The sequence below is a fragment of the Pogoniulus pusillus genome, chromosome 3 (assembly GCF_015220805.1).
Source record: "Pogoniulus pusillus isolate bPogPus1 chromosome 3, bPogPus1.pri, whole genome shotgun sequence".
NCBI lineage: Eukaryota > Metazoa > Chordata > Aves > Piciformes > Lybiidae > Pogoniulus > Pogoniulus pusillus.
Genome location: NC_087266.1, coordinates 25,149,205 through 25,161,874, shown reverse-complemented (window position 1 = coordinate 25,161,874; position 12,670 = coordinate 25,149,205). Strand labels below are relative to the sequence as shown.

General features: G+C 38.5%; 1 protein-coding gene across 4 annotated transcripts in view; it reads right to left on the bottom strand.

The window, feature by feature from the left end:
- PDS5B (PDS5 cohesin associated factor B) overlaps positions 1-12,670 on the bottom strand; it is a 123,042-nt gene that overhangs the window by 64,053 nt on the left and 46,319 nt on the right. For all 4 annotated transcript variants that reach the window (XM_064172853.1, XM_064172872.1, XM_064172848.1 and 1 more), the window contains exons 9-13: positions 10,224-10,339; positions 5,885-5,979; positions 3,682-3,827; positions 2,345-2,496; positions 27-140 (exon numbers count right to left, since the gene is read on the bottom strand). In XM_064172853.1, coding sequence (XP_064028923.1) covers positions 27-140; positions 2,345-2,496; positions 3,682-3,827; positions 5,885-5,979; positions 10,224-10,339 — 623 coding nt within the window. The remainder of the gene's footprint in view (positions 1-26; positions 141-2,344; positions 2,497-3,681; positions 3,828-5,884; positions 5,980-10,223; positions 10,340-12,670) is intronic.

Below are 12,670 nucleotides of genomic sequence, written 5' to 3'. Positions count from 1 at the left end.
TGCAAATAGTCAAAACCAGCACATACTTCACAGCATTTGAATCCAGTGTTGCGTAAAGGTAATACAAACACTTCATTCGTTCATTTGTTTCCAAGTTGTGAGGGACCATGTACTGAGCAAAGATACGTTCAACAAGTAATCTGAAAAACAGGATTAAGAAACTTCAACTGTAAAGGAAGAAAGTGGTCTTGAAATGCTGATACTTTAACTAAATAATTCCCAGTCCCATCTACAGATCAGTTTTTGCATGATTTACATGAGGTTATTCAAAAACATAAAGGTCAAGTTACCTTACTTCCATTAAAGCTCATCACAAACTAAATATTACCATTATAGAAGATGTAATGTTAATTTTAGCAGCAGGATATTCAAGAGATGACATTATAAAAACGAACTGTTGTGCTAGTTTGAAGCAGGCTAGAATGTTTTGGTGAGAAGAACCCGATTACAGGCTGCTAAAACAGTGGGGATGTCTACTGCGCTCACAGGCTTGCTAAGATGTATAGAACAAGAAAGAATAACATTAGATAACACACTCGGCACCACTCTTGCTTGGGCTGCTGGCTGAGCTGCATCTCTCTAACCTCAGCCTCCATTTTGGACTAATTCACTTTGCTTCCTCACCCCCTGGCCAAACCTCCATTCTTCCTTGGGACTGGGGTAAGGTTGAGAGGGGTAGGGGGAAGGTGAAGGGGTGGTTGAGAGGCCTCCTGGGGACTCAGGTTTCTGGGAGGGGAGTTGTGTTTCTGTATTACTTTTTTTACCTTGTATGTTTCTGTCTATCACTGTATATACTGTAAATATCTGCTTGTATATTGTGCCAGCTGTAAATAATAAGCTTCATTCATATTTCCAGAGCTGGCTGAGTCCAGTCTGGGTGATTTCTACAGTTTGGGGGGGCAGGGAACACCCAAACCATCACAAATGTGTTAACCAAAACAGGAACCAAAGGATTTTAGAAGTATTTCAATTATCAGCCCAAAGAGATGTTATCTATGAATCAATTTCATTATGGGTCAGTATTGGGTTCAATTAATAAACGGACACAAATTAATTCAATTAAAATACTTCACAAAAAATCACATTGACTGTATCCCACATTATCTTGAATCCCATAAAAAGAATTTAGATACAAGTCAGAAAGAATTGGGTTCCCTCCACTGCTCCCGAGCCCCTTGGTGAATGAGGAAGCCCATTTCTTTTGCTTTTGCAATAAAAAGAGTCTCCATTCCTGAAGAAATTATAAAAAGTTTCTGCTATAACATGGAAACTCCTTATGTGGAAATAAGAGATGAAAAAGGGTTAGATTTGTCAGTTACCTAGGAAAGATTATTAAAAAAGAAAAAAAGGTAAAACTAAGCACATGTTGCAATCTTAAACACCAAGAAGGCCCCAAGACTTTTGCAAACTGAGGTCAAAATCCAAACCCAAGCAATTTTTAAAAATCCTGAAATTCAAGAAAAACAAGTGAGTAAGTTTGGATCGGAATCATAGAATCAACCAGGTTGGAAGAGACCTCCAAGATCATTCAAGTCCAACCTATCACCCAGCCCTATCCAGTCATCTAGACCATGGCACTAAATCAGACAGTTCTGTCAGCTTCCATCGTACCATGCAATAATTTTTACTCTGAAGACGACTTCGAGGCCTCGAGTTTCTGAAAACACTTGCATGAGCTTAGTACGCCATTTGTATCCAATAGTGCTCTAAACGCCAAAGAGCACATTTCCAAAGCCATCAAGACTGCCTTAATCAGTTAAGAGTGGACTAGTTCCCAGTCTGGTTCCCCACATGCAACAACATGCAAGGCTACAGGTGGTGTGACAGCAGCACTGCTTCCCTCAAAAACAAAGGGCAGGCCTCTAATTCATGGCTATTATGGTACAGAAAACACAACCTTCTAGAGTGAGATGCCGTAACTGTTGTCATTAGAGATATGATACTTCTACTTAAAGCATACAGGAACAAAACGCAAATCTAAACCAAGATTGTTACAGTAATTCTACTTCCTGCATTTTACATAAAAAATAGCAAGGTACTGAAATATAGACAGAAGTCTCCCTTCCTGAGGCAGTGGTGAAGTACAGCTATAAATTTTGAAATATTTCAACTATATCACTTCTTAGAATCACTTTTGGAAACAAAAAGCCCAAAACAAAACACAAATAAACAAATAAAACCCATGACCAGCAACAAATCAACACAGAACAACATTTGGCTGCAGCTGTGTAAGATTACACACTAAACCAAAACACCTAGGATTATCAAGTCTCCTTGTTGTGAGCACCTAACAACAAAGGAAAAAAATCTGCACAGAATCACCTAGTTTTCACAACTGACTTACCTGTCATCAATACTGTTTTGATAATATATATGCAGAAGTTTATCTTTGATCCATGATATCTGTTTTGCAGCTTCTTTTCCTGCTTCTGATTGTAATGAGTATTTCTTGTATATCTGTGCGAGTCCCATCATAGCTTCCTTCCTCACTCTCCACTTGAAGAAAAAAAAAAAAAAAGAGAGACTAGTTTTTCAGTTCAAAACTGAAAACTTGAAAGGCTACAGAATTACCTGGTAAGGTATTTCCTAGTCTACACCAAATTAAAGTGTCAAAAAAAGTTAAATTGAGTTCTATGTGCAACATTTGCTCATTAGGTCATATATCGCATTGTATCTATCACACCAAACCTTTCAGCATCAGTAACTACTATGTGAGTATGCCTCTCAAAATTAAGTTGTTACAAATTTAAGCCAACGTGCTTGCTCACAGTCTGTATGGAATCCCTGCAGTCGTGTTATGGGTGCAACAGGGGAAAATGTCACCAAATTTAAAAATAAGGCGCTAGTTTTAAAAGTTTGCCATCAATGAACTTTCTCACCATGCTTTAACGAACAACAAACCTTGTGAATTTTAACAAAAACATAGCAAATTTCAAGACTAGTCAACTTGGAAAGCTAATACACAGATTTGCAGTCTTTCAATAATCTAATTAACAAACAACCAGATAATCCATCTACCTCTGATGGTGGAACAACTTTCATCAGTAATCTACAACATAATTTCGAAACCTGCTTTTAAAATTTCTCATGAAAAATACTAGACAGATTTACCACAGTCTCATTTTACTTAAAAATTTTACTAAAACTAGAAAATTGTTGTTCTTCAGCCATTTTTTTTCTTAATCGTAGTACCTTAAATAAAAATACAGCAAAATGAAAACTTCCAGGCACAGAAGATGTCTCATTAAATAACCTCCTCAAAATTTATTACACTAGTTTTCATGTTACAGAATCACAGAATTAACCAGGTTGGGAAAAGACCTTTGAGATCATCAAGCCCATCTTATTACCCAACACCATCTAATCAACTAAACCATGGCACTAAGCGCCACATCCAGTCTTTTTTAAAACACTTCCAAGGACATCAAATCTACTACCTAATCGGGCAGCCCATTCCAATGGCCAACCACTATTTCTGTGAGGAACTTCTGCCTAGCATCCAGCCTAAACCTCCTCTGGCACAGCTGGAGATGGGCTACAACCTCCTGTAAATGGTTGTATAGAGCCATAAGGTCTCTCTTTTGTCATTTAAAAAATTCCTAGAAGTGCTGCCTTTTAAATAGCTGAACTACACACAGGCAATACGATGCACCACCATCATTAGTACTAATTAAGTCTTACCCGCTTGTCCAGCGTTCGTTCCCTGACAAAATTAAGCAGGTGATCATTGACAAGCAAAAGATCTTTCTTAGCAGCAGTAACTATGGATACTATAACATCATGCCTTATGGCTTCTTCTGGATCATGTGATCTTACTTTAAGATATTCTGCAGGAAAAAAAAGAAAAGTTTTCATTTTAAGTAAATAACTTCAGTTTCTCTTCCTTCTCTAGACAGTATTCAACTTACAGAAGCAGAAAACAATTTTCTACTGTTTTGAGCACCAACAGTAAGACACCTATAGTATTCTTCGAGATTAACTGAAATGTCAGTAGACATATTTGCATAGAAAAAACCCCCTACTTCTGGAATTATGGAAATAAAGAGCTACGGGGTTACATTTTTATTATTTCTTTTAATAGTTATGTCTACAGTAGCAACTGCTGTAGCCAAGCAGAATGGGTTCTGTAGAACAGACAGTGTTAAGAACTTGACAATCACACTACATACATTTTGAAGTCTCACTTTCAAGCTAGAGGCTATTCTCTTTCTGCAGACTCCATTCTCTTTGGCTGCTGCAGCACATTACACCACATCTGTGTTATCCACAAGAGTCTAGTTTGCATGCTCCAGGAACATTCCACAGTGTGAGCCATGTAAGCATTGTAAGTGGAGACAAATCACAAGACATACTCTGAAAGCATGCTCTTTCACCAAACTAGAATGCTTATTTAGACATTCCTTAGTTCATTCATCTTAGAACAACTGTTTGAGATTATTTTGGCCCACTGCTACTTAATTGGTGGCATCAATATCATATTATCCGTATTTTAAGATTACTGCTTTTAAGTGTCAAACATGTTAGCCACCTACTGCCATTTTAGAAAGCTGCCCAAAATCAGTTTTTATTTTTAGAAGCACATATTTTAAGCTAATTTAGAAACACAAATAGATAGGAAAATGCACCAAATGTTATTAATGTTAAGATCACTGTATACAATATACATTAGTGAAGTTAAGAAACATTAAAAATTCCAAGTTTACTCTGAATGAAATATCACAGGTTACTGTTCTCTTATTGCTGTTCAATGACCAGTGAATGTTTCCATGCCTCATCTGAAATCTCGCCCATTAACATTTCTGCTAATCAGCACAAGTGTGAAAAGACAACAGCAAGAAATAAAGCTTTGCCCTTATGGAGACCATGAAATTTGAAATTCAAGTAACACTGGTTTTAACAAACACTTTTCTTTCACAGTAACCAAATAAACACAAACTAGAACAATAACGATGCCACTGCACAAAACAACAGTGGTCTCAAACACTAGTGAGTCAGAGAAGTTTTTCCAACAATCTGACTGAAGTACTGTAGGGAGAGAGAGAAGAGGCATGTAAAATTACATTTTCCAGAGGATACCATTAGAGGGGGCACAAAGTCTTTCTGCAATTCAAAAAAGGAAAAAAAAGTCCCAAAAATCCAATTGTTATAATAAAAAAACATTCAAGCTGGCCTAGCAATATCAGTAACCATGGGATGACTCTACCCTGCCCGTGGTTTTGTCTAACTTGACACTAAGCAAGCAGGGGGGCAAACTTATACACTTAGCCCTTCAGATTTAATCATTAGAACAAATGGGAGTTTATTAATAAGAGGAGAGAGAGTCTCCACACATACTTTCAGGGGGAAAACCCCAACAACCCCCCCCCGTCTTTCTTTTTCATTAAGACATCAGGAGCAACAAATACTATGTGCTTCTATCCACATCAGAGGTCTTCCTCCTGCAGAGGTGTTGAATTGCAGGCTGTATTTGTTCTGAAGGAGCATGGCTGTGGTGACAGTTACAAAGACTGGTTTTATGTTTTAGAGACTGGTTGTACAGTATTTACACATTTCAGCTTAGTGGAACTAAAGTCTTCCCTCTGCACCTTATTGATAAACGCCACAACCATTAGACTAACCAGGCTGTCTTTGCATGAACCCATGCTGCTTAATTTCAACAGCAGCTGAGAATGCAGCTACTGTCAAAGAAGGAAAGCGATCTCTTTGGTTAAAGCATTCTTTATGTACAATCCACTCAGCCAGAGAAGGCATCCTGAAGGCAGGGACTCCTACCTTAACCACATCCTCCACAACATCTGACAGTGTTGCTTAGGATTATAACTAACCCTACTGATGTTAAGGAGACCTAACACTGTACTATAATGTTGTACAATACATCCAGTACCTGTTAAGTCTTTTGCTAGGTCAGGATGGTTCATAAGGCAGTGACTTGCAAATTTCACACATTCAAGACGAATAGGTACATGGATATCATTAAACCTATTTCGAAACAAAAGAATGCATTATAAACAGCAAAAATATCATTTCTACCAAAGCAAATAGTTTATTTCCATATAACCTAAACTATCTCTGAAGAGATTTTTATGTTCCCCATGCAGAAACATGAATAAACCATCTGGTTTCACAGTATGAACTAGACTGTTATTACCTTAAGAAAAAAAATCATCCCTGCATTTGTTTCTTTTCATGTTCAGAAAACAAATTAATAAATATTATTTCCTGGTACACATGAAAACCTCCCAGGTAGACAACAAGCTATTAATAACATGTCTGACATTGTAGCTGTATTTTCTGTTAATGCTCTATAAACAACTAAAAGTTTTGTAGGACTGTGGCATCTGTCCCCTCTCTAAACTGCATGAGAGACAGTAAACAAATGGCCAGCGTCATACAAATTTCTTCTGAGAAGGATCACTTCAACTTCTGAAAGATTTCCTTTCAAAAGGCTGAATTAGGTTTGGTGCTTGAAAACCAGCCTTTTCTCACATTTATTTTTTATATAAACAATTCACAAAAATCACAGAATGCCAGGTTGGAAGCCACACCAAGACAATAGTGTAGTTCAGAAATGATAGCTCAGCAGCCTATCAAGCTGAGTCTTAAAACTGACCAATGTAGGGGAATCCACTGCTTCTCCTGGGAGGTTATTCCAATGTCTAACTGTTCTCTTGGTGAAATTTTTTTGTCTGGATTCCAACCAGAACTCTCCCCAGGTGTAACTTGTACCCATAACCCTTTGTCTTTTCCATGCAACTCCTCATGAGAACGGAATCTCCATTGCCCTGGTAGCTACCCTCTATGTATTAGTATGCAGAAATAAGGTGTCCCTTAAGACTGCTTTTCACAACACTGAATAAACTCAGTTTCCTTAGTCTTTCTTCATATGGGAGGGCTGCCAGTCCTCTGATCATACTTGTGGCCCTTCTTTGGACACTTTACAGCATCTCTGCATCTTTTCTGTACAGCAGGGACCAAAACTGCCTGCAGTACTCCAAAACTGCCTGCAGTACTCCAAAACTGCCTGCAGTACTCCAGGTGTGGCCTGACAAGTGCTGAGTGGGATAATCACTTCTTTATGTCTGCTGGTAATGCTGTTGACAATACAGCCCAGCATCCTGTTGGCCTTCTTTGCTGCTGCAGCACACTGTTCACTCACAACAAGCTTGTTATCCACCAAGACTTCCAGGTCCTTCTCCACACAGCTGGTCTCTAGCCAGGTGAATCCCAGTCTGAGCTGCACTCCTGGGTTATGTATTCCAAGGTGCAAAACCCTACACTCACTCTGGAGGGTGGGGCTCTCCCTTCTGGAGCATCAACCTCCCCACTCATTTTGGTGTCATCTGCACTTTCATCAAGGTGTTCTTGATCCCACCATCCAGATCACTGATGAAGATATTAAACAGCACTGCACCCAATATTGATCCCTGTGGGACCCCATTTGTGACTGGCTGCCAGGATGAAAAAGAACTATTGACTACCACCCTCTGGGTAAAACGTCTCAGCCAGTTCTCCACTCACTCCACACACCACTCGTCCAGATCATAACATGTCAGGATCTCAAGATGGAGATTGTGGGGGACTGCATCAAAAGCCTTGGAGAAATCCAAGTAGGCAATGTCAGCTGCTCACCCTGCATCAACCAAGTGAGTTTTGTCACAGAAGGTGATCAGTTTTCTCAAGAACAATTTGCCTCGGGTGAATCCACGATGGCTTTTCCCAATTTAGTGCTTCAGCTGACTTGCAACAGTCCCCAGGAAGATTTGCTCCGTAATTTTTCTAGGGATTGAAGTGAAGTTAATGGGTCTGAAATTACCTGGGTCCTTCTTGGACCCTTCCTATAGATGGGGATGACATTAACATTCTTCCAGACTTCAGGGATGTCTCCTGATCTCCATGACTTCTCACAGTTTATGGGAGTGGCCTTGCAACAACATTGACCAGTTCTCTTATCATCCTCCTGTAACAACTGACACAGTAACACTTCCTCCACTGAAAGCAGGTCTGTGTCTGCATCAACATGAGTTGTTGATCCCATGGGCTGGAACTCAACAGCACTGGCAAAGAAAGAAGAGGTGACCAAAGAGTCGAGGACCTCTGCCTTTTTAGTGCTGTTGGTGAGTAAATCACTTCTATCTAATCATAGGCCTATAGTTTCTTTTTGTTTCTGCTTATTGTAAATGTATCTGAAGAATCCTTTCTTGAAGTTTCTGACATCTTTGGCCAATTCCAGTTCAAACTGAACTCTTCCTTTCCTAACTTCATCTTCACACACCCTGGTAATACGCTTGGAATCTTCAATAGGTACTGTTCCAATTTTCTGTCTCTAGTACATTTCTCTTTTGGTTCTCAGCAGATCCACAAGCTCAGAGGCTCTCCTGTTCCACCTACTTGCCTTTAGAAGGGATGAACTGGTTTTGTGTCCAGGAGAAATGTTCTACAGCTACCTGAAAGGATGTTGTGGAGAGGTTGGTGTTGGTTTCTTCTCACAGGGAAATAATGATAGAACAAGAGGGAACAGCCTCAACTGTGACTGGGTAGGTTTAGACTAGATATTAGGATTTTTTTTTCACCAAAAGAGTGGTCAGGCATTGGAATGGGCTGCCCATGGAGGTGGTTGAGTCCCCAACCTTGGATGTGTTTAAAAGCCATTTGGACTTAGTGACTTGGGATATATTGTAGGGTGCACCTTGTACAGTAGGATTATTAGTTGGTCTTGGTGATCCAGAGGGTCTTTTCCAAATTCATTGTTTCTGAGATTCTGTGATTTTTTAAAAAACTCTTAGAACTCACTGTCTCCTTTATCCTCCATGGAAGCTTCCCACAGGTTCCCTTCCAACAGAGCTCTGAGCATGCTCAAGTTTTCTCTTCTTAAATCTAAAACATTTGTTTTGGAACTAACCTTCAGGATACACAGCAGTATCCAAAATTCCACAATATTGTGGCCAAGGCTGCCACTAACCAAGATATTCCAAAACAGGTTTTCTTGGTTTGTAAGCAGCAAGTTCAGCAGCACCTCATTCTTGGTGAGCACATCTAACTTTTGTATGAGTCCTCTATGCATTCCAGAATTTTTTTTTGAGAACAAGTAAACTGATGTGGTGTTCATCCAGCACATGTCTGGGCAGTTAAAGGTTCCCCTAAGAACCAGGTTTTGTTGCTTAAGTGACTCTAGAACTGTCTCACTGGTCATGTCATCTTGGTTTGGATGTCAGTAACAGACGCCTGCTCTAAGGTCTCCCTTGGAGACAATCCCTCTGATTTATGACCCAGAAGTATTCTTTTAAAAAAAAACCAACCAACCCAACAAAACAACAACAAAAAAGACCCCAAGAGATTAAGAGTGGTTCTTTCAATGGCTGCAATATAACTTGGTCAAAATCCTTCAAAAAGTGAACGCATGTATGTGATAACTAGCTAAAAATAGGAATTATGAACAATGGATTACACATATTCCCATTGTTTTGCATTGTAACACAAAGAAGCATTTTCCTTCAGGCCCAACTAGATCTGATATTTTTTTAAGGTATACAATGTTTTCAATAGTTACCTATTTTGAAGGAAAAGGCATTCCCTCTATTAAGTTCCCTATACTTTATAAAGTAGCATTTCCTTGAGGACTGCTCTCGTAATAGAATTGAATACTAAGTTATAAACCAACATAATTTATAATACCTTATAGACTTTGACCTCATTTACTCAAATCAAACACGTTTTCACCATAGTAGACATACTTAAGTTTCTCCTGACTACAGGCTCCAGGTATATTTTCTCTCTCAAACTGGCAGAGTATTGCAAACCCAAAAGACAGCATCATTGTAACTACTACGTAACTCTTTTAAGGCACTCCTACCAATAAAAAAAGAAAAATACTGAAACCAGTACACAACTAGTGTACATAAAAGCCTTAGAATCAATCCATTCCTGAACAGTATCTGAAGAAATTAAAACTATTCCTTTTTCTTGATGATGGCAATAACAATAGTTTCCCCCAAAACGGTTTTAAAAGAGGCAGTTTCTAATTGTTCACTCTGCAGAATCGCAGATGCAGAAGATGTACGTAAAATAATCACTTGAGCATTATCTGCCAGATTTCAGATAAAGCAGCAAGAGGGAATTCACACTTTGCTGTGCCATTTAAGGAAAACAACAAAAAAAAAAAAAGCTGAATTATATTTCATGTAATGCTTTTCTCCTCCTAGGTAGGGAATTACATCAACATATACCTCCCCAGGTAGCACTGCCAAAGTGGCTTGTTCTGAGAAGCTAATTCGGAATCCTTCGCTCCAAACATTTTTGCTAGAAGTTTTACAACTTGCAGGCGCTCTTCATTGTCATTGCTCTGGAAAATGAACACATGCATATGTTTTTTTTAATTAAAAAGAAGAAAAAAACACAAACAAAAAACACTGCAACAAGCAAAACCACAAACCAAAGACCAACTAACCAAAATTAGTTGATACTAGCTAGACATTATTCACCCCTTATTATTTCAATCTTTTTTTCTGGTAATAAAGACAAGGACTGTTAAAAATACTGTTCTACCACCTTTCCCATTCTTAGTTCAACAACACTTTTTTAATGTAAAAAAACAACAGCACAATGTAGTCATGAGAGTTCTGTAATGCAACACCACAGTCATGAAGACCAACTGTTTCTTCTGTCTCAAAACCATAAATGGGCTGAAATGTTTGCCAGTACATCCTTTTAAATTCAGCTCCCTAAGAACAGTAAAACCATTTGTAAAATTCCTTAAAGCAACAGAGCAAGAGAAGGATAAAGGACTTCCTAACAGTGATATATTGCCATACTACAAAAGATTGTAATTCTTCCAAATACTTGCAGTATTAAGTATTAGCAGCATTAACAGTAAATCTATTAATATATTTGTCTGCACTTGATTATTTTTTTTCAATTACAATTCAGCTTGAAATTACTGAACGCCATCTACAATCTCCTCATCTTAATTTGCAATATGTGGTATCTTTTCTTCCTTTATGAATCCCAGCTTGAGTTCACTACACTGTAAACTTTTATCCTGCCCTTGTGGTTAAGAATTTTACATTTTTGTAGCCTATATCAGTCCAATCTCCATTACTCGCATCCCATCTATTTCTGCTTAAACCAACAAAATATTAAACATCTGTGAATTTCTCTAAGTAGCTAACACATATCCAGATCAAGATACCCCTGGAGATTGGAGGGATCAAGGATACATTACTTCAACTACTTACACAGACACATCCCCTGCACCCCACCCCTGAAAAACAGTAGAGATCAGTTTTATAAACTAATAAACAAACATTAAAAAAACCCCTTTAATCCTTCACCATGCTGCAATTGAAGAGTTACCATTCTTCAACTCTTCTCTAATACATGATCAAGCAATTTGTCAACAAAAATCAACACTGACACTTTCACCTCCATATATATGCTCCCAACATACAGCTGTCTGTTCTCCTGCACCTGTCACTAACAACTTAAGATAGTCAGATCATTATCACTACCAAGTCCAAAAACCAAAACCAACCAAACAAAAAGACCCAATCAGGCAGCACCAAGGATTTGGGGGGGAATCAGAACTAGAAATGGATACATGATCTGAAACTTGCAAAAAAATGGAACTATGATGTCCAGGAAGAAGGACAACTAGACAATAATAAAAGTTAACATTTTGATTTTATTCATTACATGACACTGGCTTAGTAAGTTGGTAAAATAAAGACCTAAAACCCATTATGGTTACTTCCCAAATACTTTACTCATGAGGTTTTCATACTCATGAACATTAGAATGGTACTAACTTTCAGTAACAGAAAGTTCTAAAATTCAAGTATCAAATTTGATTGAAGGAGCATCAATTTCATTTACAAGCTGACCTACACAATCACATCTTCTTGCCTGTCTCCTGCACAAATAATGCCTCCGTGTCAATGTAAGACCTCTGAATACACCACCTTAAAATGCCAAGACGAGGCACAAGTGACCAACCTTCATGGAAGAAGCCAAGTTAAACTTATTTCAGTGAATGTTGTCCCACTAATCTCCCAAGTTCTTTCCCAAAATTAGGCAAAAAAAAAATACAAGTAAGAAGCAACTGTTATTTTACATTGTTCTCATGGAGTATTGGAATTTAAGATTTTTTTTTGTCACATTGAGAACATAGGAGCTTTTTCTTTTTTAAAAAACAAAAAACCAAAACTATCAACATGTGGAGAGTTGACCCCAGTCAAACAGTAAACACCCACCCTGCCTCTCTCTCACTCTCCTGTACAAAGAGGGGAATGGATAAAAAGGTTACAAAGCTCATAGATTGAGACAGTGATAGTTTAATAGGTAAAGAAAAGCTGTGTTTCAAAGTAAAGCAAAAAAACCCAATTAATTCATTACTTCTTGTCAGCAGGCAGATGTCCCACCAGTCCCTGGAAAGCAGGATCTCAGCACACACAGATCTTGCTTGGGAAGAAATGCTATGAGCACACACGTCCTCTTCCTATCCCTTAGCTTTTACTGCTGAGCAAGTATCCCCTTCTCAAGGCCCTGTCTTGCCTCAGCCTGCTTGTGGCAAGGGCAGAAAGCCTTTATCTGTGAAAGCACTCTTCAGCAACAGCCAAAACACTAGTGTGCCATCAACACTGTTTTGGCCGCAAATATAAAGCAAAGCACCACATGG